We start from the raw sequence: 27,754 nt of genomic DNA on the forward strand, positions 1-27,754 counted from the left end.
ACTGTTGTCCGGAATCCATTACCCAGTCCTGGCAGGACACAGGATGACAAGTCTCTCTGCTAGGTCGAAGAGTGACTAACCAATTGCAGAGAACGGGATGATAGGAAGCCTCTGTGGAGCTGGTGGCAGTGGCAAAATCATGAGTGGACATCCTTGTTATTTCCACCTGTGCAGGGATATTTGCATTTGTATAAGAATAAGAATACCCCCAACTCTAATTGCTATCCAGAAGATCTCACACTGAAATATATCTGTTAGTCTCAAAGTTTCATTCTTTTATTTTTCTTATAGTAATGTTGTTGTTTAGTCGTTAAGTCGTGTCCGACTCTTTGTGACCCCATGAACCAGAGCACGATTGGCCCTCCTGTCTTCTACTGCTTCCCGGAGTTGGGTCAAATTTATGTTGGTAGCTTCGATGACACTGTCCAACCATCTCATCCTCTGTTGTCCCCTTCTCCTCTTTCCTTCACACTTTCCCAACATCAAGGTCTTTTCCAGGGAGTCTTCTCTTCTCATGAGATGGCCAAAGTATTGGAGCCTCAGCTTCAAGATCTGTCCTTCCAGTGAGCACTCAGGCTTGATTTCCTTCAGAATGGATAGGTTTGTTCTCCTTGCGGTCCAGGGGACTCTTATTGTAATAGGTAAAGGTAAAGGTTCCCCTTGACAATTTTTGTCCAGTTGTGTTCAACTCTAGGGGGCGGTGCTCATCCCCGTTTCCAAGCCATAGAGCCAGCGTTTGTCCGAAGACAATCTTCCGTGGTCACATGGCCAGTGCGACTTAGACACGGAACGCTGTTACCTTCCCACCGAAGTGGTTCCTATTTATCTACTTGCATTTGCATGCTTTCGAACCACTAGGTTGGCGGGAGCTGGGACAAGCGACGGGAGCTCACTCCGTCGCGTGGATTCGATCTTACGACTGCTTGGTCTTCTGACCTTGCAGCACAGGCTTCTGCGGTTTAGCCCACAGCGCCACCACATCCCCTCTTATTGTAATATCTGGGTATAAATACCTTTAAAAGTTGCCAGCTAAAATCCTGCTCCATAAGTTACACTGAGTAAAGTTGATGACATTATTAGCCAGATTGTTCAAAAATAAAAGATTTTCAATTCCTCCCCCCCATGAAGGTCCAAATCTCCTGTGGAAGATTTTGGAAAGCCATTGGAGGCTGTGAAAGGGTAGGTGGGTGTTTAATTATCAACAGTCATTGTCACCAGGATGACTGTACTGGTAGTGGCAATTTCAGTTTCAGAATAAAGTTATTCCTCATTGAGATACAATAGTAACATAATATAGTTCTTCATTTGCTGTTGGGAAAATGTGTTTTGAAGTTGTACAGAATTCTCAAACTTGATACAGGTTGCCTCAGATTTATACTGAGAGCTAAATGGCTGTTTTACAATTGAAATGTTCCAGGTTCAATTCTGGCAGTCCACGGTTAAAATCTCAGATGGCGGGTGGGAAAGATTTTCATCTGAGACTTTGGAGAGCTACTTCCAGAGGAGGTCATGAAAGGGAGGGCATTGCTCTGATATGTGACAAAAAGCTGACCTCTGTCAGGACTATCTGGATTCTTGACTTGGGAATGGAGCATTTGGTGTAGGATTTCATGTCTGCTCTAAAATAGCCATGATTTATTTGGTTGTCAGTGAGTGTTGTGCCTCATGTGGGTAAACTGGTGATTCTTGGTGAGTGTGTACTGCTCCTGGCCATCTAGACATAGAAGCTTTGCAGAAACTGGTTCCTTGCAAGTCATTTTTGTCCTGAAAGGAATATAGCTATGCATGGGAAGATAGTCTAGAAAGCATTTTTATAAACTACAAATGTTTGTGGATTAATTTGTGTTAAAACTGTGTTGCATCAAGGTCACAAATGCTTGTTCAGATATTTGTGTGGATAATTTGAATTTTTAAAAAATATGTATAAAACAGATTTGTGGTTCAGAAGAAGTGGTCATGAAAGCTTCTGCCAAATAAAATATGACTACTTTTAAGGTGCTACCATACTCCTGATTTATTTTGGTAGTTGAAGCTACTTGAATTTACAGAGTATTTATATTTCAAATAAAGAAGATGATTTTGTAGACTGTTGTGTGAAATTCAGAGTAAGTTCTAAACAACAAACTGATCCATGAATGCCTTTAATAATCTTTTGTTGTTTGATTATTTAGTACTTTATGACAAGCAGGCCACTGAATAAAGTGACTCTTTCATGGAAGAGCACTGTACTTGATGCCTGAGGTGATGTGGAGATTCTTCTGCCTATGATGTTAGATTTTAGAAAGCCTACTCTACATAATGTAGCAGAATGAGGTGATAAAGCAGGCTCTGCCACTTCAGATTGTCGGGAGTGTACTCTCTCTCTCTCTCTCTCTCTCTCTTAAGTTTAGTTGCACAGCAGGGTACACTTTGGTCTAAAGCATTTTCTCCTTGATACAGGGAAATCTTTTTCAGCAGATTTTTTTTCTTTGTATAGGGGAGTCGCTGATAGTACTGCCCTTCACCTGCAGTCTGAAATTAATGCAGTCAAACACACTTCCTTGTTCCAATGCATGTGTAGACTAGGCCTTGTTTAGTCATGCCACCATCACATGATGCTGAACACCTGTGTTGGGATTCTACCGTTTTCAGTTCATTTTGGGATAAGAAATATTGTAAGTTTTTGTTGTGTTTTTAAAAAGACCAAACCAGGGTAATTAAATTAATAATACAGTCTGAATATTTTAAATTCCTAATACAAAGAGTGGAAAACAGAGATTCAACTTCCTCCTCTCCATTCTTATTTTTAGCATAATGGCCGACAACACAAGCAAGCCCACCAAGCAGGCGAACAGAACACCTCCAAAGTCTCCTGCGGATCCTGCAAAAGAAAGATCAGCTAAAAGGTTGTCCTGTGATTCAAACAGCTCCCATGATGGAGCTATTGGGCCAGAGCTCAGTGCTCTTGAAGAGGCTTTCAGGAAATTTGCCATCCACGGGGACACAAGAGCCACAGGAAAAGAGATGCATGGGAAAAACTGGTCCAAGTTGTGTAAGGACTGTCATGTGATTGATAGCAAGAACGTGACCCTCACAGATGTCGATATTGTTTTCAGCAAAATCAAGTAATTTTTTATCTTCTTTTTTAGCCTTATTTTACACCCCTCCTCTCGTGCACAAGCCTGCAGTGATGTTTATATTGCTGAGAGTAACAATAGCTAGAGCATGTGATCTAGATCCATTCCATTGCACTTTTTAAATGCTTTAGTATAAAATCTGTCCTCAGATTCTTTAAAGCAGGGGTCAGGGAACTTTTTTACCTTTTACCCCCCCCCCCCAATTTATATAAGCCAACATTACCCCCTTGATTTGAATGGAAGGAAATGGTACAGTATTTAATTCAAGCCTTGCCTGTTCTTTTCATAGTTTTGAGTCTCTCTCTCTCTCTCTCTCTCACACACACACACACACAAACTCACTCACTCCACCCTTTTTCCCCACCTTAATTCAAGCCTTGCCTGTTCCTTTTTTCAGTTTTGAGTCAGTCTCTCTCTCTTTCTCTCTCCCACAGACACACACACACACACACACACCACCCTTTTTTCCTGCCTTAATTCAAGCCTTGCCTGTTCTTTTCATCATTTTGAGTCAGTCTCTCTTTCACACCCACCCACCTTCCCTCCATTTTCTCCATACAGTGGACCCTCAACTTACAGACGGCTCGACTTACAGACTTTTCGAGTTACAGACTTCTCTGGCTGCAAAATTTAGATTCGACTTGCAGCCAGAGAATCGACTTACAGACCAGAAAAAAACCAAAATGGAATAAAAATAGAATAAAAACCACTGGTTATGGGATTAATCGGTTTTCAGTGCATTGTAGGTCAATGGAGATTCGACTTACAGACTTTTCGACTTGCAGCCACCATTCCAATACGGATTAATTCCTTAAGTAGAGGGTCCACTGTACATTTAAATAAGCTTGATAAAGCCCTGGTCTCTCCCACCTTCCTTTCCTCCTTAACTTAATCCTTTCCCTCCTCCTGATTGCTTGCAGTCATCTCTGACGGAAGAAGTCATTCACAAGCCCCGGATTGATTGGCCGGGGCTATTCCACAGCTGTAACCAATCAAGCAGGCTTATCTCCGATCTCTGAAAGAACGGAGGATTTACAAGTGCTCTGCTGCAACCAAGGAAGTAACAGGAAGGGGTGGCTTACAATTTGAGGTTTGGCTGCAGAGGGTGAGGGTGGGAGGGAGAGAGGGAGGTAGCGCTCTGCTCATTACCCCCGGGATTTTCACTTTTATGCTATTTGGGATAACTCATCCGTGTTCCCCGACCACTGCTTTAAAGGCTGAGGTTGCACTTTTGAATACAATAATGTCATGTTTAAGAGGGACACGTCCTAATGGGAACAAAGTATTTTTTCACAAATGGCTGTTAAACTTGTTTCTGAGTTTTCCTTGTCTGGAATGCAGATGTCATCCTAATGTTGACTTAATCATTGTTCTAACAACTGAGAAATTGTCAGTGCTTATAACTGAAAAATAGGTTATATCCAGACTTCAGGTGAATTGTTCCACTTTACCTTTTCCACATTTAATTGTTTTGCCTATGTCTTTTACGCTCTCAACACTTTCTCAGTGATGTAGAAAGCTTAAACACACACAGAAGGAGAAATCCAGTCTAAATGTGGAGGTCCTCAGTCACAGTCTGTCAGTAAGAGAGTTGGTAGTACCAGTGAGCGGGCAGGACTCTTTATCTTGTAAACTGCCCAGGACTCTGTTTTTCTTTCTTATGTGATTAGAATTGTTTCACAGGGTCATTAGAATGAGGGAGAGAAGAAAGAAGCTGGCTGACAGAGTTAAAAATAGGCCCTATGTACATACAGATCAGGAGGAATTAACAGAAGTTCCTGGGTCTGCAAATGTTGAATATTGCTGGGTTAGGCTGCATATGTGTTCTCAGTACGTACATAACAAGTTGACAACAGTGTCATTTTCCAGATTATTATACATTATTAGACTCCCCAATATATTATTTTTTTTAAAGAGGATGACAATCTGAATTGGATGTTTATAGTAGAAGAAGCAGCTCAATTCAATGCAAACAAACCTTCTGAAAATGGCACTTCTGTAAATGTACTGGAAGTTGATCTTTGCAGAATTTCTTTTTGGACTTTTCTTAAAATGAAGGAGAAAGTTAGAGAGCAACATGGCTGCCTGATGCTACAAATAGGAAAATTTGGCGAATGCCAGACAAATGTGCTGCACTTGTTCTAAATGCGCAGCTCTGAAAATAAGATCTGGTTGATAATATGAACTCCTAGAACATTAAGGGAATACCATGTAGTAACCTTATTGAAACTAATGGCCAAAACAGATAAGGCAGGAAGATTTGCCAATAGAAGCAGAGCTGACTTAAGCAGTAAAGGGCATTTTATGATGTTGAGAAGATAAAGTATAATTCACAGCATTGCAGGTTACAAATTAGCTTGCTTTTGTTTGGTGATTGATCATTTGGAGGAAACAGCTGGTTCTGTTTCCATATTATTTTGCAAACACAACAGTTTTGAAAGTGTGTCTCTGGGAGGATTCTGTATGTCTGTTTTGGAGGAGCCTCGTGGCACAGTGGTTAAACCGCTGTACTGCAGCCAAAACTGTGCTCACAACCTGGGGTTCAATTCCAGGTAGCCGGCTCAAGGTTGACTCAGCCATCTATCCCTCCGAGGTTGGTAAAATGAGTACCCAGCTTGCTGGGGGAGGGGCAATGTGTAGAGTGCTTGAAGTGCTATGGGGCGGTATATAAGCAGCATGCTTTGCTTTGCTTTGCTTTTTGGTCCTAAAAAGGTTTGATTTCTGTTATATTAAAAGGGGACAGTAGCTGGGGCCAGAATACATATTTTGCATCTATATGGTCTTGATTCAGTCTCTGTCATCTCCCTTTAAAAGGTAAAAGGTTATGGAACACATGTTTCTTGAAGCACTGTTGCCAGTCAAATTAAGTAGTACTAATCATTATCACCTTAGAACTGCAGAGCTGGAAGGGACCCTATGAATCATCAAGTCCAGCCCCTGTCAGGGAGGCACGGTGGGGAATCAAACTCCCATGCCTAAACCACTAAACTGTCCAGCAGGTCTCTATCTAAATAGAGCTAAAACATGACTTAATATTAAATTGCATTCTGTAAAGCAGAATGAGGCCAAAGAATGGGTTTTGTCATGTCAGACAATAGGTATGAGAAATGCATATATTAATGCTTCACAAATATATTTTCTCTTTAAATAGTAGAATGCCCACATTCTTAAACATTCCCCAATGGAAAAAATCATTGCACATAGAAACCTGGGATGTCAGTTAGGTATCAACTTCTAGCCTGGATTCCTTCCTGAGATGCAAGTACAGTGGTGCCTCGCTTAACGAGTGATTCGTTTAATGATGAATCTGCACAGCGATTGAGTTTTGCGCACCGCATAACGATGTTTTAAATGGGAAAACATTGCTTTGCGATGATCGGTAAGCTGTTTCACTTACCAATTATTGCATAATGATGTTTTTCCAACAGCTGATCAATGGTTCCAAAATAGCCACCGGGTAAAGAAAATGGCTGCCCGCTGTGTTTTCGCGCCCTTTCCTCGCTTACCGGGCAGTGAAAATGGCGGCCGTGTGGAGGATTTTTTGCAGAACGGTGAGGTTTTTGCTCATAGGAACGCATTAAACATGTTTTAATTTGTTCCTATGGGCTTTTTTGCCCCGCATAGCGACGAATCCACATAGCGGCGATTTTTTTTGGAACGGATTATCATCACTATACAGGGCACCATTTGTATTTTATGAGGTAAAGGTAAAGGTACCCCTTGACAATTTTTGTCCAGTCGTGTCCGACTCTAGGGGGCGGCGCTCATCCCACTCTTCAAGCCATAGAGCCAGCGTTTTGTCCGAAGACAATCTTTCCGTGGTCACATGGCCAGTGTGATTTAGACACGGAACGCTGTTTACCTTCCCACCGAAGTGGTCCCTATTTATCTACTCGCATTTGCATGCTTTTGAACCGCTAGGTTGGCGGGAGCTGGGACAAGCGACGGGTGCTCATTCCGTTGCGTGGATTCAATCTTACGACTGCCGGATCTTCTGACCCTACAGCACAGGCTTCTGCGGTTTAGCCCACAGCGCCACCACGTCCCTGTGTTTTATGAACAGGACCTCTTATGTCTAGAAGCTTGCAAATACGTTTTCTCTTCCTGCAGTGTGAAGTGATAACATTCCAGTAAGAGCTGAACATCACGCTTTGGACCTATCTCTTTTCCTTTTCTCTTTATTTATTCCTACTTTCCTCATGTCACCCAGTGTGCAGTAAACAGTTGAATAATGTTGCCATTTCGTCTCTGTTTTTGGCACATGACACCAGCCTAGATTATATAATCTCCAAAATGCATTAAAAGTAACAGATTGTAAATATCAGCAGATTGAGGTTATTTATGGGATATTACACCATTAATTTCCCATTATTTAACTCCTTCCACTACCTTTTCATCAGTTCACTCTCATAGTAGAGTAGACACTCTCAGAGTAGACTTCAGTCTAGATGGGTGGGATACTAACACTAACTAACTAACTAACTAACTAACTAACTAACTAACTAACTAACTAACTAACTAACTAACTAACTAACTAACTAACTAACTAACTAACTAACTAGCAGTATATCAAATTAAACCGATTCCCTGTTTTTTGCTGGTGGAAAGAGGAGCAGGCAGTACCTTTCTCCGGTGAATGGGATAATATAAGAGACAGTGAATTGGACAAGAACGTTCATTTTAATGATGTATAGCTAGGGTGCAAATAGAGAAAAATCATAAAACTGAGGACAAATGCATGATCACCAGCCCTGCTGCCTAGAGCAGAACTCCACAGTTGTTCATATGTAATGCTTAGAAGAAACATGTTACAAAAATGTTATTTGTAGTGCTCTGCATTGGTGGGTAACAAGGACATTGATGGTACTTTGGAAAAATAATATAATTACTACCAACATTGCTAGCTTAATGCAAAGATCAATATTTCATTGTTACTGCATGTTCTTTGTACACAAAAAGTAACAATTTAGCATTGAGTGAAGAGCAATTCAGTAACAGGAGTGCCCAATTGGAAATCCAGCAAGTATTCAAAATTTAAAAGCTGAAATTGTTTCTCAGATTCTCTTTTGGGCACAGATTTCATTTCTTTACCTTAATTTTTTTCTAGAAGGAACTCAAACTTTAAAAAAAGAGATATTTAAAGCTCCCAGGTGTGTTGCTGGAGCCTTCATCAATTTGAAGGCTGGTCTATACACTTTAAAATGCTTGACATGGATTTATTCATTCCTAGTTGTGGTTCCACTGCTGTCTTAATGCTTACTCCCAATTCCTTGCCCATTAAGACAATGTAAGACTCTTGTGAATCACCTTGGCTAAAGACTATGGCTCAAAAAAATTCTTTGGTGGGTTTGACACCCTTTTATCTACTTTCTGTGGATTTGTGTGTTATATGCCATCATGTCAGAAGTGATTTATAGCTACCCTAATAGGGGTTTCAAGATAGGTGAGATATTTACAGAGGGGGTTTTGCTAGTGCCACCACCCCCATTGAGTTTCCATGGCAGAGGAGAGATTCAAATTCAGGTCTGAGTCCTAGTAAGTCATTCCATCCATTACATCACACTTGGGTACCCATCTATGGAAAATGGTCTCCCTTCCCATTGATTAGATAACTGATATAGTAGAATGTTAGATGCCACCCATACAGTTACATTGCGGTGACATCTCTTCTGCATGTTCTTCTCCTATATAGTTTTTATCAACGGTCCATTACCCACTCCTCCTCTGGCTGTTCTTGTGAGCCTGATATGATTCATTTGCTTCAGAGCTTCATTACATTAGGGCCTGTCCACACCAAGCATTTGTTCAACTTTCCTTGCACTCATGGTGCTGGTATTGATTCTTTGTGGCCAAAGAAGGCTGAAGATAGTATCAACGGAGGCAAAGTGGGGCAAAACCCTTATTTCTGGCAGGTTTTACACCATCACTGAGTAGCAGTGTATTTGTGTTTTGCTTTGTTCCAGTTTGCTCCAATGCATGATCTGCTTGTGTGAATCCTGATGCTATGCTGCTGCATACTGATTTATATCCTTTGTGGGTGGGTATCATTTAAAGGAATTTCCTTATGATCATATTAACATTGGTCAGTCTCTACCCTTCCAACCTTTACTGCTTTTCCAGTTTAGTTTTTGGGTTATATCCATTATTGCATTCTCCATTTACATTTTTTTTTAAAAAAATGTTGACACTACAGCATCCTCGCACAAAAGTGAAAACTTAAAACTGTTTTAAAAGGGCAAAAATGTGAAGGTTTGAAGACAGTGGATGGGTAAAAAGAATGGGGGAGAAAAGAGAGATTAAGTATATGGGGAGAGAGTGGAGAAGGTATCAGCTGTTCCTGCATTTTCATCTCTTTTTTTTATGTTATCACTTCTGCATTGTAACACAAAATGAAATCTAGGAATTAAAAAGTTCAAGAAGTGGGAAAGGAAGAGAGAAAGTAGGCAGGGAGAGGGCAGAGAAGATCATCAGCTGTTCCTGCCTTCAGCTTATTAGTGTCACCACTTTAGCACCAAAGCACGAAAGTGAAGACTGAAAAAAAAATTTTTTGAAAGCATTGTGGACGAAATGTAAAGATTTGAGAATGGTGGGAAGGTAAAACAGGGAAGGAAAGGGAAAGGGAGGGAAGTAGGCAGGGAGAGGGCAGAGAAGATAAACAAAAAGAGACAGCAGCCTATGTTTGGAGTGAGACCTCTTGTAGCAGTTTCAGATGAATGTCAACAGGCAGCTCCAGGGTGGCCCACAGCATCCCAGTACATCCAGCAACAAATACACCCACCATGTGTAGATGCCAATACTGGGATGATCTATTGAAGTCTGCAACAAAAACACCATTACAGCCCCCAGAGCAACCCTAGAATGACCAGAGACAACATCATTGTGTGGACATGTGGTGACATCTTTTAATATGGTCATTTTTATTAGACCACATATAATGGTTTAATTTTCTACCATGTTTCCCCAAAAATAAGATAGGGTCTTATATTAATTTTTGCTCCAAAAAACGCTTTAGGGCTTATTTTCGGGGGATGCTTTATTTTACAGTCATGTCATCATCTTCTGGTTGTTGCACAATGTTGGAGGGCAGGGTTTCACTTAACTAGGGCTTATTTTGGGAGTAGGGCTTATATTATGAGCATCCTGAAAAATCATACTAGGGCTTATTTTCAGGTTACTGTATGTCTTATTTTAAAGGGAAACGGTATAAATGGTCAATGTTTATTATTTTACATTTGCATTCTCAGCCTATATTTGGCCTATATTGTTGGCTGTTTTTGTTATGTGATATAATAGTTGGTTGACTATGCATAAAGATGAAAAGATGGATCAACAAGCCATTTTTGCTCTTAGGGGCCACAACCACCTCCACACCCTTTTAATAAAATTGTTTTTCTTTTGTAAAAATGGATAATCACATTCCCAGAGGCCTTGGATTATTTCAGGTTTCCCAGACTTGTTTAAGGCCACACAAGCCTTTCTCCCCCCCCTCCCCTTTTAAAAAGAAACTGGCTAGTTTGGATGTAGATTCTGAAATACTCTTTAAATGTCAGATCATATGCACAAAAACTTTTTTGGTTATAATTTATTACTCGTTGACCAGTACTTACTTAAATTTGTCACTTACCGTCCTGGGTTTGGGGTCCACTTGCAGCCCACAGGCTGCCATTTCCTTACCCCTGTTCATAAATAGCAAGTTAGAAATTACCCTTTACAAAGGCAACACCAAAGTTGCAGTAGTAATTTCCAACATTTCCTCTTATACTTGGAGTTCATAGTACAGCTGAACAACTATGTCTCTTCTGTTCCATTGACAAGAATTTCTAGACTTCTTACATATGTTACAAAATCTTCTCTCTTGCAAGGATCCCAAGTCATAGCAAAGACTGGAGGGGATTAATAGATTAAGCCCACAGGAAAAACTGATGGCTTGTAGTGGTGGATGGCAATACAAGAGAATATTCTCTTGATGCTTTTTTACTACATGACAACTTACAAAAAGAACCCTGGCTTGTTGTGAATGAGCATGGGGCTAGCATGTGCTACTTGACTGCTCCTGCCTGCAGAGTGAAGAGCTAAACAAATCACAGAGTTTTTTCCAAGTGGCATAAGTGGGCAGCTTCCCTTCCCTTGTTTGTTCCTTTAAAAAAAACAATTGAGAAAGCATTCACAATTTGTTCCTAGTTTGCTGGTCTGTTGGCAGAGAAAGAAGCAAGGAAGGAAGAAGCTGGCTGCCACAGTAAATGAATTGCAAATCAAAGCTGTAGCAATAAAACGGAATCCATAGCATGCTGCTGTTTTATGTCAGACCAGCATTCATGCAGGTGAATGCATCCTGAGTGCAGAGAAGAGTGTAAGAACAGTCCTGCTGGATCTGATCAAAGCCATTTTCACTACTCACTATTCTGTTCATGCAGGGACCAACCAGGAGCCCACCAACAGTATAGGAATGCAACTGCACATCCATCTTGCATTCTCCAATGACTGAAACATGGTGGCATGCTTTCTCTGATACTGACAATCATGCGTGCAGCCATCTTGTCCAGCTGCTATTGATGGCCCTGTCCTACATGAATTTATCCAATCCCTTTTTAAGGCCATCCAAGTTGGCAGCCATCAGCCCATCTTATGGCAATGAATTCTGCAGCTTAATAATGCACTGAATCAAGGAGAAGAAAAAACAGCTAAGAACCTTCTAACCCAAGAAGTTTTCATTTTAGAACAATATTGTAAAGGGCATGATTATATGAGGGAAATATTCCTGAGTTATACCCCAGTTAGATCATAGCATAAATTTCCGGTCACACAAAATATGAAATTCTTAATTTTAATTCAGAATAGAATACGTTTCACGTCTATAATGCTGCAGATATTAACAGAACTGCATGGGCCAAAATTTCAGGTCTTCAAAAGTGGATTTTGATCCATGATAACTCATACAGAAACAAATTTTGTTAGTTCTTCACGTTACAAAATAATCCCTGCTTGCCAACATGCTGAAATACAGCTACATCTTCGGAAATGGAACCAAGGTGGTAACTTGTCATTTCTAGAGGACAGTAGCTTCATGGTTCTTTACTTGATAGAAGCAAACAAAGCAAAATAACACATTGCTGCATAAATGTTTTTACACTGCACAAGGTAATACAGGTTGCAGAATTCAGCTTGGTCTGGCCCTGTAGTTGATGCACGAATGTGGTTTGCTAAATATATGCAAATCCTGTGTTAAGGCATTTATTAATTCCTGTTCAAATCTGAACATTTTCACATTGGGTACATTTTAGTCAGAAAACTCACTTAGTAGTACTGTATGTTAAAACACACACTTTTATCTGGGGATTAACCTCAGTTGATTTTATATGTTTCCCCTGATCGTATGTGCTTTCATTTGAGTTTTTTTTTTCTGGCATTAGTGGATTGTTTCTTCCTTTCCACTCAGTGGTTCTCTGTTTGATTACTTTGTAAGGAATATGTGGCATGTGCTTCAATGGGCACATGTATTTGCTGAGCTAGAAAAGGAGACTAGAAGAAGGGCCGTTTGGCTGCAATTAGAAAGGGAAAATAGTGTTGCTACAAGCAGAGGAATTTAGCTGGGTGTTCCTGATAATCCACTTGGCGTATGTTTAATCCTAATGTGGAAAGACCAGCGCCTCTTCGGTGTAGATGTGAAGGGACCCCTGACAAGCATATTTCTTTGGCCATATAAGTTTTCATTGTTTGCCAAGGTCAGCAACTGCTTGTGGGAATTTGATATTGCAAAAATGTCACAGGCTATGTTGCCTGGTGCTTAGAGGAATAAGAATACTGTAGTGCCGTTTATCTTTTATTTTTCGAAGCTACAGCCTCACTGGAAGCCACTAAAAATGTAGCCATGAAATGGCTAATTCAGTGTCGTTTCTTGATTAAAGAATCCAAATATTGCTGCTGACACTGGCATGTTGCTATGGCTGCAAGCAGGCCTGAATGACATAATGCCTTGGATTTCTTGTAAGCATTTATTTAGATACATGTCTCTATAGAAACATTTGTTTGTGTATTTTGTGATGTTACTAAGTGTTACATTGTAAATGTGGGTTTCTGTACCAGATTGCTATCAACGTTAAGATTGCTGCTAATGTTAAGAGACACTATAAATAAACGTAGGCCTTTCCAGTTAGATAATTGAGGGAAAGAAGCCATCAAAAGAATAACTACCTTTGAATGAAAAAAAAAATCAGTTGTTTTTCCCAGGCAATGCTCCTGTGTTACATTGGGCGTCTGCTTTTGAAAGCTTTTGCCCATGTTGTAAATAACACAAATTCAAACTTTTAGGCAGCTGTTGTAGCTTAGTTCCTACAGTACAGGCCACTCAACTTTTAAAAAATAATTTCAGGGACATTTTTCTTGAGTGAAGAATCAGGCTAGCATAAGAAACAGTATGGCTCCATCAGAAACAGCAAAAGTTGTAATGTTCTGCTCACCGCAAAACACATGCTCAGCTAGATTTATTGCAGGGCTGTAGGCTGGCTATTCATGGTACTGTAGCCAGTGTATGTAGATTTAAATACTGTAACTAATTGGCATTATCCAGCCTCAACATTGTGACACTTTGTTGTTTTTTAGTCGTTAAGTTGTGTCTGACTCTTCGTGACCCCATGGACCAGAGCATGCCAGGCCCTCCTGTCTTCCACTGTCTCCTAGTGGGATTCTTTGTTGTTGTTGTGCTATCCTGTTCTCTCCAACTTTTGGTGACCCTATGAATGAGTGATCTCCAGATATCTTGTCCTCAAGAGCCCTGTTCAGCTCCTGTAAACTCAAGCCTGTGGTTTCCTTTAGGGAGTGAATGCATCTTGTATATGGTCTTTCTCTTTTCCTGTTGCCTTCAACCTTTCACTGCATTATTGTCTTTTCCAGAGAATATTGCCTTCTCATGATGTACATAGAGTAGGACAGCCGGAGTTTCAACATTTTTACCTCCAGAGATAGTTTGGGCTTGATTTTTTCTAGGATCTACTTGCTTGTCTCTCTGGCAGTCCAAGATATCTACAAAACTCTCCTCCAGCACCACACTTCAAATGAATGCATATTTTTTCTGCCAGCATTCTTTGCTTTTGCTTTCACGTCCATACATGGTGGTTGGAAATACAAGAGTGTGGATGATCTTGTTCTTGGTTTTCAGTGACACATCTTACACTGGATGTTCTTTTCTAATTCCTTCATTGCTGATTTTCTTTTGCTGTGCAAGTAGAAGAGAGGAATGGGATTCTGGCCTAAGAGATAAAACCATAAAAAAAGAGAACAGGGGCTTTGAAGTTGCCCATCACCAGTTGATGTATTGGCAACACATGAAGCAGGCCCACAGGTCATCTCGTTAGCCTTCCCTGCTATGTTGACAGGCATTGTATTGTACTTATCTTCAAATTATAGTAACAATTTCTGTATTTACAACTATAGATATAAGTCAGCAGATACAGATGGTATGGAAAGTTGTGTTCCTCTTTTTTGGTGATAAGTGGCCACCCTAGCAATTAATCATCTGGCTTCAGCATTGGTTGATTGGTTGAATCTAAATGAGTTGTGCTGTGAGTAATAAAATTCATCAGGGAATAGTGTTCAGACTATTTTTGAATGGGTTACAGTCCTGCTGAAAGAGAGTACTTTTAGACCTGGCCAAATCCGAATGGCATCCGTGGCCCTATGTTCATTTCAACAGGTTTGGTTGGCACAACAGCTGTGGCTCTCCCTGAGAGAACTAGATCTGCATACATTTATTCATGCCTTATTCATGCTCTAATAGAATGCATGAAATAGGGGACAACTTCTGAATAGTATTCAGAACCTTCCACTTTGTTCAAAATGTGACTGCTTTGTTTTTAACTAGAATCTATAGACTTGAGTGTATTAGTCCTCCACTAAACAGCGTTCCGTGTCTAAATCACACTGGCCATGTGACCACGGAAAGATTGTCTTCGGACAAACGCTGGCTCTATGGCTTGAAGAGCGGGATGAGCGCCGCCCCCTAGAGTCAGACACGACTGGACAAAAATTGTCAAGGGGAACCTTTACCTTTTTAACTACTAGTTTATGGACATGATTTAAAGGGCCAATTATTACTTTTTAAAGCATGAAGCATCCTTTAAAACAAAAATAAAAACTGGTATCTCACAGCCAAAAGGCCTAAAAATGATTACCCTTAGGCTCAGTAGTACCAGCTAAAATTTATCCTTCCTTCAAGTTAATCAGGTCCATTTGTATAGTCCCCCTAAGACCCTTGGTGACTGCATACTTTCCTCCTGTAGTTCCCACTGATACATCAGGCAAAACGACTTTAATGTGCTAGCCTTGGGCTACACAGTAAATGGATAAATGAAAGAACACAGTGTCTCTTGAGAGCTGGGCTTTTGTGCCAGATACTAAGTGGACTGCCTTTCATAGACTCTATATTCTCTTCTGGCCTATGTCTGGGATCCTGAGGTATGTTGACCTGAGTCAGGGAATGTCTGTTATGCAGCTGTTCATGTTCTCCAAAGCAGTTGCATGTGTAGATAAATCAGGCCTGAATGAGATGTATGCCCAAATGCAGGCAGCTGTTTAATCTGTGATCGGTTTTCCCTGTGAAACCCCGCTGGTATAAGTAGTAGGATAGTGGTAGCTTTATTCAAACTCAATTTTGACAGGTGCCACGCCCCCTTTTGGGACCCTGGACCGGAAGGGGAGGGACTTCCGGCGCCTAGGCTGGACCCAGGCCCCTTCCGGCGGAAGGGGTGGTCCGAACGGTGACGTCAGGGGTTGTGGGGGTCCCCGTGGGCCTATAGGGGTCTTTCCCTAGAGGCCGGGGTCCCCCGTGACCCTAGGGGTGCCTGAGGATTGGACCCCGAGGGGTTGTGCCACCCCACGACCCCGTAGGCCAATGGGGAGCGGTTGGAGGTCCTTGGCTAGAAAAGGGGTGGTCGTAGACCATGTCTCGGCTTGCCCCAGCCCCCTGCGTGACGTCAGGGATTTCGGGTGGGCCCGTGAGCCTATAGGAGCCTTTTCCTAGAGGCAGGGGTCCCCCGTGACCCTGGGGTGGCCTGAGGATTGGTCCCCGAGGTTGCGTGCCACCCCACGACCCCGTAGACCAATGGGGAGCGGTTGGAGGGCCTTGGCTGGAAAAGGGGTGGTCGTAGGACATGCCCCGGCTTGTCCCTAGGCCCTGCAAGGGTGGGAAAGCCCCGGGGAGTTTGCTGAGAGGCTATAAAAACGTGGTTCGGGGACACTTCTGCGCGCTCTGTCAGCTCTTTGCAAAGGTCCTGCGGTTTTGTAGACATGGCGGAGAAGGAGAACAAAGCTCCGGAGCCCGTCCATAAGCCTGCGGGAAAAACCAGGAGACGCCTGCAGCCCAAAGCTTATTACAACGGACCGGTGGGGTTCTCTAGCCCCTTGTGTCCATTAGGAAATCCGGCAAGCCTAAAGAATAGCCTACCCAAAGACCCAGAAAAGTTAACAAGAGAAGTCAAGCCTGCAGAAGACGTTTTTGTTTTTTCTGCAAAGGCGAACCCGAAGCAGAAAAACACAAGAAAACTGGCCTGTACCATGTTGTGGGGCGATGAGGAAGATGATGAACAAGGTATAAAAAGAGATTTACCGGTCCATGGCAATGGTCCTGAGCAGCAAGTGTTGGCACAGCCTCCTGATGAAGGTTTTGAGAGTGCTGAAGAAAATGCAAGCTTTCTGGTAAGAACAATTCTCTTTTTAAAAGATGGACATTTAAACCTCTGTTATAAGGGGTGGGGGTGGGGTTGTGTTAAAACCGGTAGTTATGGCTATGTTAGTGATGTGGCTTTAAGTTCTTTTAAAACTTACTGAAATTATGTTTCATTCCCAAACACAGGATAAGACATTTATCTTGGAAGATGGCCTTGAGTGTGATTGCATTTATGGTCCCACGGCTCATCTGGAATCATCAGGGTTCATTGTTTCAAGAGAGAAACCATCCTAAATGAATATATAACCTTTAAAAAGCCTGTATTGTGTGTTTCTACCTTCTGTAAAAACTAAAATGCCTGTCCTATATTTTCTGTTATTTAGATGTATGCTTTTAATAAATATGCATTGTAAACCCTCATCGGGGGTAGTCAAATGATGTAACTATTGCATTCTTAGGATTTCAGGTATCAGAGAATGCAGATCTAATGCACTGTCATGTCCTTCTCTGCTTCAGGAGGGAAATTATTATTTCTCACAACATAATAACCAATAAGATATATACTGTATTGTGCTTTTCTGCAAACATTGAGATTTAGATGTATGCGTTACAATATGGACTTTACTGTATATCATAATACTCACTTTATTGTGTTCATAACATGTATTGTGTATTTATACAAGCACTGTGATTTTTTTTAAAAAAAAAAAATGTATGCGTTACAGCATCCTTTTAATAAAGAGCATAAATCCGCCATACACTGTTCTTTTATTAATTTTCCCTTTCTGATTAGCTTTCTAATATCAAAATATCACATTTTTTGGATCTAAATACCCTCCTAAAAACTGAAATCTTTAAAAACAGGGGTCATCCTGCTGACCTGTAAAATAACAGGACCTCTGTGGCTTAGATAAGCATAGTTCTGAAGGCCTGCAAAATACAGACCCATCTGTTTGAGTAGATAAAAATAGTAACAATCTTAGGATGTGTAGACACTTCCCTTTGTCGTGTTCCCTTTCAAATTAGGTGCCAATGAGATAATGGGTAATCACTGTAAATCATGAAAAACAGCAGGGGTAGACTGCTGTTTCCCTCAGCTAACCACACAGAAACACAGGTCAGCTATTTACAGGCAGGGGTCACAGAATAAATTTATGCCACAAATGTAAAAATGCTTGAATTAAAAAGCAGATGATTTCATTAGAAGTATACAGAAATTCACCCTTAAATGGACTGTAAAGATCATGGATTTTCGCAAAATCTTATAACCAAGAATTAAAAGAAAAGGAAAAAAAAAAAAGTTATGATAAATGATAAACAAGTTGCCCCTTTTTAAAAATACATGTGAAACTAAATTTCAAAATACAGCATATGACTCCAAACGAACTCCCCGCCATATTAGGCGGTTGGATTGGCAAACAGACGTTATAGAACCTCAAAGTCACAGCAGCAACAGTTTATGTATTTGTATACATTTAGAATAGTATAAAACATTTTATTTATCACAAGGAAGCAACTCAGTTTGGCTGTAAGGTGAAAAAATAAGTCATTTCTGTTTCCCAAATGAAAATTTCAGACGCTTGAAGGCAGATTTAGTAAGTAAGCTAGAAATAGTGAAGAGCAATAAGTTGAGCAGTATAAAAAACCCATGTTTTAGTAAATGTCTTTAATACCATTCAAAGTAAAAAAGTTTTCCACGTGTTTATACCCAAGGAAGATTCCTAGAATCTCTCTGTGTATGTGTGTGTGTGTGTGTGTGTGTGTGTGTGTGTGTGTGTGTGTGTGTGTTGGGGGTTTTCAAAATTCTTTGAGATTATTATTTCTAAAAGCCCTGTGATTTAAGAATGTATGCGTTACAGCATCCTTTTAATAAAGAGCATAAATCCGCCATACACTGCTCTTTTATTAATTTACCCTTTCTGATTAGCGTTCTAATATCAAAAATATCACATTTTTTTTTTTTTTTGGATCTAAATGCCACTCCTAAACTGAACTCTGAAAGAATAGGGGTCATCCTGCTGATCTGTAAAAAATACAGGACCTCTGTGTCTTAGATAAAACATAGTCCTGACGGCCTGCAAAATACAGACCCCATCTGTTTTGAGTAGATTAACATAGTCACGTCCTCCTCAGGTAGCTGAATAGATAAGACAGCATGTGTATTCTCTTCCTTTCCTTTTCAAATGATGTGTCATTGAGATAATGGGTAATCACTGTAAATCATGAAAAACAGCAGGGGTAGACTGCTGTTTCCCTCAGCTAACCACACAGAAACACAGGTCAGCTATTTACAGGCAGGGGTCACAGAATAAATTTATGCCACAAATGTAAAAATGCTTGAATTAAAAAGCAGATGATTTCATTAGAAGTATACAGAAATTCACCCTTAAATGGACTGTAAAGATCATGGATTTTCGCAAAATCTTATAACCAAGAAATAAAAGAAAAAAAAAAAAAAAGTTATGAGAAATGATAAACAAGTTGCCCCTTTTTAAAAATACATGTGAAACTAAATTTCAAAATACAGCATATGACTCCAAACGAACTCCCCGCCATATTAGGCGGTTGGATCGGCAAACAGACGTTATAGAACCTCAAAGTCACAGCAGCAACAGTTTATGTATTTGTATACATTTTAGAATAGTATAAAACATTTTTATTCATCACAAGGAAGCAACTCAGTTTGGCTGTAAGGTGAAAAAATAAGTCATTTCTGTTTCCCAATGAAAATCTGTGGACATCAGGATCACTGAGATTTCAAAAACAGCAGCAACAGTTTATGTATTTGTATACATTTAGAATAGTATAAAACATTTTATTTATTACAATGAAGCAACTCCATTTGGCTGTAAGGTGAAAAAATAAGTCATTTCTTTTTCCCAATGAAAATCTGTCAAGACATATTGAGGCTCCTAAAAATTTGTACAGCATCCTTTTAATAAAGAGCATAAATCCGCCATACACTGTTCTTTTATTAATTTACCCTTTCTGATTAGCGTTCTAATATCAAAGAATCACTTTTTTTTGGATCTAAATGCCACTCCTAAACTGAACTCTGAAAGAATAGTGGTCATCCTGCTGACCTGTAAAATAACAGGACATCTGTGGCTTAGATAAGCAAAGGCCTGGAGGCATCTGTTTGAGTAGATTAACATAGTCACATCCTTCAACAGGTAGCTGAATAGATAAGACAGCATGTGTATTCTCTTCCTTTCCTTTCAAATGGGTTGTTAATGAGGTGCCATTGTTTCACGGTAATTGTGTATCTTTCAATCCACATCATGATCGGCTGTTGTTTCCTGAAGCAGCATGAGTCGTGATCAGAAAAACTTTTGCTTCCCTTTCAAACGGTATATAAACTAGAGTTTTGAGCTGTCTTTTATCCGATCTTCTCTGTCCCTTGCCAAGACAAGCTAATAGGTGAGTAACTTTATACATCTATGAGATCTAATTCTTTTTAAAAATAGACCTGTCCTTTTTAAAATATGTATTCATTATGTGACTTTTTTTTTCCCTAGGCTTTCAGCATTAATAACTCAACACGCCGAGATGGGTAAGAGATTGTTCTTTTAAAAAACTTATAGACATTGCGTAGAGTTTTAAATATATATTTTATTTACTGCATGGCAGAGAATATTTTTTTTTGTATTGCAAGCAGCCAGCTGAATAAATAATACCATCTTGATGGCGGGGTCATAGCTTGTCTTAGAAAGGTATTTAAACTTCTTTCCTGCAGGAGACAGAAATATGAAGCATTTTATGATTTTATAGAATAGATATTTATAAGCTGTTATTAAATTTGAATTTAGGAACAATACTTACGGTTATGAATTTCAAATTCCCTTGTCGCTGAGTTATACATGTCATGATATGCCGTGATAGAAAATCCATTTCATTCTCTGCCAAAAGCCGTATCTTCTTCTGAAAAAATCTGATTATGTATGATGCAAAAGATAAAAATGTAAAAATTCTTCCATAATTAATTTTATCCTGAAAAACGTATTGTCCAGTTAAAAAAATTGCAGAATTAACATCTGGCAGACTGCTTATCTGTATTTTCGCCAAAAATTCTTTTATGTCTCCTTCCAATTGTATTTGAATCAAAGAGTCTAGATTTTTTAATTGAAGGCTCATTTCTGATTTAGCCTCTGTATTTTCAGATTCTCTGCAATTAATTTTGAGATAATTTCGAACCAGACAATACAGCTGTGATTCAATAGCATCCATCTTGCAGTTTTTAAAAACAGGGATGTCAAATGTTCATCAGGCATGCCCTAACATGTTTCTGTTCTCTACAGCCGGGAATTCCAAGGAAAATAGCCCAGCATCCGATGCCTCCCTGGGTAAGCTCATTAACATATTGGGGGTTTAAGGAGGACTTTTTTACTTTTAAAATCCCTAATGATTTAGAAATACTGTTTCTTTTTCAGAGAAATATTTTCGCTATGAGGATGATGAATATTTTGCACAAAATGATCCTATTGTACCATCAACCAGCTATAATATTCCAAGGACGGACAGGTTCCAGTTTCGTGGTTATACTTTTAAAAGAGTAAATGTTGATCAGAGTAAGTTCTGTACATTTTCAGGGAAGACCTTTTTATCTGCCTGCGTTTTTAACGGGTGGGGTGGGGGTGGGGGTGGGGGTCCTCCCTTTAAAACAAATGTGTGTGTGTGTGTGTGTGGGGGGTGGGTGGGTGGGGTGTTAGAGAGAGAGAGAGAGAGAGAGACACAGAGAGAGAGAGAGCGCTGAAATGCAGCCTTTACAAGACCCATTATTTCTTTTCTAGGCCTCAATATGACGATCCCCCCCAAAAGATACAAGGAAGCTGAAAGACCGGTTCCTGGTAAATCAGCCAACATCCCAGCCTTGAAGGGGGGCAAAGCTGCCAGCGGGGGTAGGGGCAAAACCCCAGCGATCCCTCAGATGACGACAGATCTCAAGATACATGAAAGACCGGCCGGTATCAAATCCGCAAACCCACAGGTCTTGAAGGGACCCAAGCCGGTTGCTGACGGGAATGGTGGCCAAAATCCAGCGGCCCCTCAGATTGCAATGGATCCAAAGTATGGCGAAAGATCAGACGGCAGCAGACAGCGGAGTCCCCAGGCCAAGTCAACTAATGGAGATGGTAGCAAAAAGCTTGCAAATCCTCAAGCTGTGGAGGGTAGGAAAAAAGAGGGCATGGTTGAAATTGATGGAAAGGCTTTAGCTGTATACACCTCTAAAGTTGAATGTTGGTTTAAAAATTTTATGATGATTTTCAATGTGGTTAATGCGGCCAGAGCAAGTCTAAACCAAATTATGGACGAGGTCCCTGATATAAATGCCATTTGTGATGCTATTAAAAAAATGGATCATTTTTCTTGTGCAATGTCCTTTAAAATTCAAACAGGCCTAGGCTATCCTGATGTTAAACAGACAAACAGGAAGTATACAATGAGAAGGGCTCACCCTGGCCGTCAGTCTAGGGGGAGAAAAAGAAGGAAACCAAGCACAGCTAAACTGTACTGGCACAATAGAGTTGTTAAATTGTTACAAGGGGCCAAGAAACTGCTTGCACGTAGGAAAAGGTTATCTTTGCCTTCTAGCTGCACACAGTCTCAAGAACAATCTCCAAACGCTACCCTGCAGACACCAGAGAACTCTGGGGCGATTGGGGTTAACAGCCGAGAGTCGCTGGAATACCCACCAGGGTGCTCTTTACCTTCTAGCTGGGCCCTGTCTCAGGAGCAATTTCCAGACGCTGCCCTGCAGACACCTGAACATGAGGCAGAGACCCCTCCGGTGTATGCCGAAGTCACAAATAGGTGGGAGTGGGAAAATGAAAGATATAGCACCCTACACATAGCGCAAGAATTCCGGTTCGTAAATCTAGAACATGTGACCAGCTATGCACAAGCCGTTTCAGCATTACATTTAGCTGTTCAAGAGGTACTGGATCATGTTAATGAAAGCTTGGAGACGGGGGATTGTGTGCAGCTGAGATTTGAGGGTGGGAACATGCAGAGGCCTCTCTTTTCAGTGAAAAAGGTCAAGGGTGCTCTAGACGCTGACGAGTTTCTCTCCAACTTAGCAAATCTTTTGCAGAGTAATATGGAACTTTGTTTAGACGGTGTTTTACGATTAGTTGTAACCATTGTGAGACCTCCTAGGGGGGGCAGCCGCCCAAGAGCCTTACGCTCTATCCCCTATAGTGCAATTATAAATAAGAAAAGGAAACATCTAATCGATTTCACTGATGTAAACAGTAAACTATGCTTTGGAGCAAGCTTAGTTCGTGTAATGTCTAAAGAGGTCCCAACAGATGCAGAGTTGGCACATGGAGCTCTGCAATTGTATCAGGCAGTCCACTGGCCTGTAGACAAAGAGGTTTCTTTGTCTGACATCCCTCTTTTTGAGGACCACTTACAGGTCAATATCCAGATTGCACACTATGGCAACAAAGGCTGGGGCTTGTTTAAACCACAAGGACACAAGTATACACAAACGTATACGTTGCTTCTCCATGATAATCACTTTTATGGAGTTCTTAATATAAAGGGACTCTTTGGGGCTCGTAATTACTGTCAATATTGCCACAAATTGTACTCTCATATTCATGACTGTATATTTTTCTGTAGACTCTGTCTAAGAAAAGATTGCGCTTCTAATGTGAACATCATGAAGAAGTGTAAGTGTTGCAAAATGAAATGCAGGTCGAGAGAATGCTTAGAATTACACACCAAGCTGGCGGCAGAGAACAAGGTACCCTGTACTTATAGAAAGTTTTGTGAGGACTGCGGTCGTTTTCAAAATGCAGAGCATTTCACAAAGGACTGTATAGGCAGGGTATGTAATATCTGCTGGGCTCCTAGGGGAGAAGAGGTAAACCACTTCTGTTTCATGCGCCCACTTAAAGAGCCAAAGATCTCAACCCATTATATATTTTATGATATAGAATCAAGACAAGACACGGGGTTACACATCCCCAATTATTGTTACGCCAGATCTTTTTGGGGTGAGACTGTGCGACACTTTAAAAAAGAGGCTTCTGTGAAAAAGGGGGTGCCCGATTGGATAAAGGATATCCTTGAACAGGATGCTGAGGAGGAAGAGGAGGAGGAGGAGAGTGAAGAATATGATGATGATAACAGTTCATATAGCGAGAGCATTGTGGAGCCTGACTCTGGCAACACCAAGAAAAAAGGTGAGAAAAAAAAGGCATGGCCTTATGATAAATCATGGGAATTCAGAGGCGAGTCATGCATCGAGGCTTTTATTCGGACTTTCACAGAAGGGAGGGTTTTTGAGGGCACAACGTTTATAGCCCATAATTCAAAAGGTTATGATGGATATTTCATTCTCAATCAGCTAGTCAAAGAAAAATTAGAGGTAGAACTTATTACTCAAGGTGGAAAACTTATAACAATAGCCGTGCCGGCTCTTGATATAAAATTCCTGGATTCTCTATGTCATTTACCAATGGGGTTATCAAAATTACCCAAATGCCTAGGCCTCAGGCAGGAGTCTAAGGGTTATTTCCCTCATTACTTCAACACCCCTGAAAATGAACAGTATGAGGGTCCCCTACCACCACCCGAAGCTTATGGAGTGCAACACATGATGCCTTCTGAGCAGAAGGCTTTCTTAAAGTGGCATGAGGAGAATAAGACAAAAACCTTCAACCTGCAGCGAGAATTGGCTGCCTACTGCCAGCAGGATGTTAACATCCTGGTACAGGCCTGCACAAAGTATCGCCATGAAATTATGACCCTGACAAAGAAGAGGGTGAAAGGGTACGACGGGGAATATGAATGGTTTGCCATAGACCCTCTTCAATACCCCACCCTAGCTGGCGTGTGTCTTAGCATGTACAAGTTCAAATTTCTGGAGAAAAATAAAATAGCAATCCCACATCCAGACAACTATCACCGCCAGTGCAAACGCTATTCATCTGCATCGATACAGTGGCTGTCTTATATTGCCCATAAAGAAAAAACCAGGGTACAGCACGCCTTGAATGGTGGAGAAATTTGTATCGATTCTCTTTATGTAGATGGTTATATGGTTCTTAACGGCAGGGGCATATGTTTAGAGTTCCTGGGGTGTTTTTTCCACGGCTGTGCCCTCTGTTACCATTCTGAGGATTGGAATCCTCTGTTAGGGAAAACCTATGGGGCTCTTTTCAATGCCACACAGGAAAGGACAGCCGTTTTGAGAAGCAAGGGCTTTGAAGTCAGATCAATTTGGGAGCACGAATGGAAAGAGATGGTGAGAAACGACAACGATGTCAAAAATTACCTTGCTACAGCTGATTTTCCAGATCCCTTAGCACCTAGGGATGCTCTCTTTGGGGGTCGTACAAACGCGATCCGTTTGTACTACAGAGCTAAACCGGGAGAGCAAATTCTTTACTATGATTTTACCAGCCTTTACCCCTATGTCAACAAAACTAAAGAGTACCCTCTGGGGCACCCCAAAATCATATATGAGAATTTTGAGCCTGTGACTGCCTACTTTGGTATCGTAAAGGCAAAAATCTCACCACCTAGAGGCCTCTTTTTTCCAGTTTTGCCAGCCAGGATTGGTGGAAAACTTATGTTTGTGCTGTGTGCCGCCTGTGCAGAAAGCAGCCAGAGAACCCCTTGTGAACATACCGATGAGGAGAGAGCTTTGACGGGGACCTGGTGTACTATAGAACTGAATGTAGCCATAAAAAAGGGATACAAGGTTGTGAAAATCTTTGAGGTATGGCATTTTGAAAACAGATCGGATGAACTGTTTTCAGATTACATGAAGCTGCACCTTCGCCACAAACAGGAGGCATCAGGCTATCCCTCGTGGTGTGTCAGTGAGGCAGATAAAAACAAATATATTGCTGATTATGAACAGAAAGAGGGTATAACCCTACGTAAAGATAAAATTGCTGTAAACCCCGCAAAAAGACAGATTGCCAAGCTGTTTCTAAACTCTCTGTGGGGTAAGTTTGGTCAGAGAACGAATCTGCCTAACACTCAGGTGGTCAGAGATCCGGATGAATATTTCAACCTCTTATTTTCAGAGTCTTACAAAGTGTCCATGTTTGAATTTTTGGCGGATGATGCTGTCTGTGTGTCATGGAAACATGCGACTGACAGATTAACCACCAAGGGTAGGAAAAATGAATTCATAGCCTGCTTTACCACAGCTTATGCACGTCTTGAGCTTTACAACCTGCTTGACAAACTGCAGGATAGAGTTCTTTATCACGATACTGACTCTGTTATTTTTGTACAACGGGAGGGTGAATGGAAACCCTCCTTAGGGGACTACCTGGGGGACCTCACGAGTGAGGTTCCTGAAGGCATGCATATTACAGAATTTGTGTCCGGAGGACCAAAAACGTACGGGTATAAAATCTGTGACGGTAGTGCGTGCATGAAGGTCAAAGGGATCACACTGAATGTGACTAACTCTGAAAAAATTAATTTTGACAGTCTCAAGGATTTGGTTTTTACGTACGCTTCTGACAACCGAGATGGTTCGCTCCGTGAAATAGTGGTAGAGCAGCCAGGTATTGTCAGGGATAAGCGGCAGTGGTTGATTCATACAAAGCTTTTAAGGAAAACTCAAAAGGTGGTTTATGACAAAAGAGTGATTGTCGAAGACTTTAAAACCCTACCTTATGGCTACTGAACTAAATACGTTGTGGGTTCATCCTTTTTCAGCTATCCTAGCAGGACCCAGTGGTTGTGGAAAAACATTTTTTATTAAGAATATGCTTGACAACGCGCGCAATGTATTTTCTGACATGCCTGAAAATATTATCTGGTGTTATGGATGCTGGCAACCTGTATATAAGACTCTTCTCTGTAAATATCCCTGTATTCGTTTTGTAGAAGGCTTGCCGGAAAAGTTTGATGATGATGTTCTGTTACCCCCCACTAAAATAAACTTCTTGATTTTAGACGACTTGATGCAGTCTGCCTCTGATAATAAGGAAGTGGAAAAGTTATTTACACAATATGTGCATCACAGGAACGTAAGTGTTTTTTTAATTACTCAGAACATTTTTTCCCAGGGAAAATCTGCCCGATCCATTAGTCTGAACGCAAAGTTTTTAGTCCTCTTTAAAAACCCCAGGGATAAGCAGCAAATTGCCACACTAGCCCGTCAGATGTATCCGCGAAATGGACAGTTCTTCATGGAAGCTTTTGCAGATGCCACAACTCCTCCTCACGGTTATCTGTTGGTAGATTTAAACGCCAATACCCCTGAACCTTACAGACTGAGAACAGGCCTTTTCCCACCGGACTGGCCTGCTGTGTATACCTTGAAGAAATCTGCTCCAGGCAACAAAAGACGGCTGCTTTGAAACCCTTTTCTTCATTGAAGCCAATTCAGCAGTCGGATAACATGTCTGAACGTATAAGGAGAAACCTGCCACTTTTGAAGCTCCTTATTAAGGCCCCCCTGCGGCAGAGAAAAGCCATTTTATGTGCTGCTTCGGATGATCTGGTCACTGCCATTTCAGAGATTGCTCTGAATACTTTAAAAGGAAAGATAGCTCTAACGCCTAATCAGGTACGTGTTTTAAAGAAGAAACGAACACTAATTAAAACCTTGAGTAACAAGAGGGTACCCCTACGGCGGAAAAAATACCTGGTGAAGCAGTCTGGAGGTTTCCTGGGACCCTTATTGGGCATCGCTGTCCCTCTAATAACCAGTCTTTTAACTAATAAGTAATGGATTATGCTGAAAAGATGTATCTGGTCCCCAGTGCTCAGCTACAAGAGCTGAGGGGTGTACCAGAAAACATCAGGGCCACCACGGTCAGACGCTTGGATTCTGAGATGAGAGAGATTCTCTTAAGGTCAGACTTGTCAGAGTATGAAAAAGCTAAGCTTTACAATGGCGTTCTACAGAGGTTTTTAACGCTGACCAGGCAGGAGGATATGGAAAAAACAATGCAACCGCCCCCCCAGCCCGCCGCTCCTCCCCCCTCGTCACCGGTCC

At 41.0% G+C, this 27,754-nt stretch overlaps 2 protein-coding genes and 1 long non-coding RNA gene across 5 annotated transcripts in view; 2 read left to right on the plus strand and 1 right to left on the minus strand.

Annotated features, from left to right (window-relative positions):
- The window catches only part of TPPP (tubulin polymerization promoting protein), a 99,722-nt gene that overhangs the window by 17,106 nt on the left and 54,862 nt on the right, over positions 1–27,754 (plus strand). For both annotated transcript variants that reach the window (XM_020814979.3, XM_073003917.2), the window contains exon 2: positions 2,790–3,104. In XM_020814979.3, coding sequence (XP_020670638.1) covers positions 2,794–3,104 — 311 coding nt within the window. In that variant the 5' untranslated portion in view covers positions 2,790–2,793. The remainder of the gene's footprint in view (positions 1–2,789; positions 3,105–27,754) is intronic.
- LOC140702225 (uncharacterized) lies at positions 15,768–26,708 on the plus strand. Of its 2 annotated transcripts, XM_078377614.1 has the most exons (6): positions 15,768–16,805; positions 16,963–20,196; positions 20,295–20,329; positions 21,075–21,119; positions 21,207–21,344; positions 21,567–26,708. In XM_078377614.1, exons 3-6 carry the CDS (start codon positions 20,326–20,328, stop codon positions 26,432–26,434), a joined length of 5,055 nt encoding a protein of 1,684 aa, XP_078233740.1. In that variant the 5' UTR covers positions 15,768–16,805; positions 16,963–20,196; positions 20,295–20,325; the 3' UTR covers positions 26,435–26,708. The 2 variants fall into 2 exon arrangements, with proteins under 2 accessions (XP_078233740.1, XP_078233739.1); XM_078377613.1 differs by lacking the exons at positions 15,768–16,805; positions 16,963–20,196; positions 20,295–20,329 and having other exon boundaries at positions 21,026–21,119.
- LOC144583575 (uncharacterized) lies at positions 20,371–20,706 on the minus strand. The gene is made up of 2 exons (XR_013537440.1): positions 20,599–20,706; positions 20,371–20,506 (listed from the first exon to the last, which is right to left on the minus strand). It is a non-coding gene; the product is annotated as an uncharacterized LOC144583575 (long non-coding RNA).

This window comes from Pogona vitticeps, chromosome 6, assembly GCF_051106095.1.
Source record: "Pogona vitticeps strain Pit_001003342236 chromosome 6, PviZW2.1, whole genome shotgun sequence".
Classification (NCBI taxonomy): Eukaryota; Metazoa; Chordata; class Lepidosauria; order Squamata; family Agamidae; genus Pogona; species Pogona vitticeps.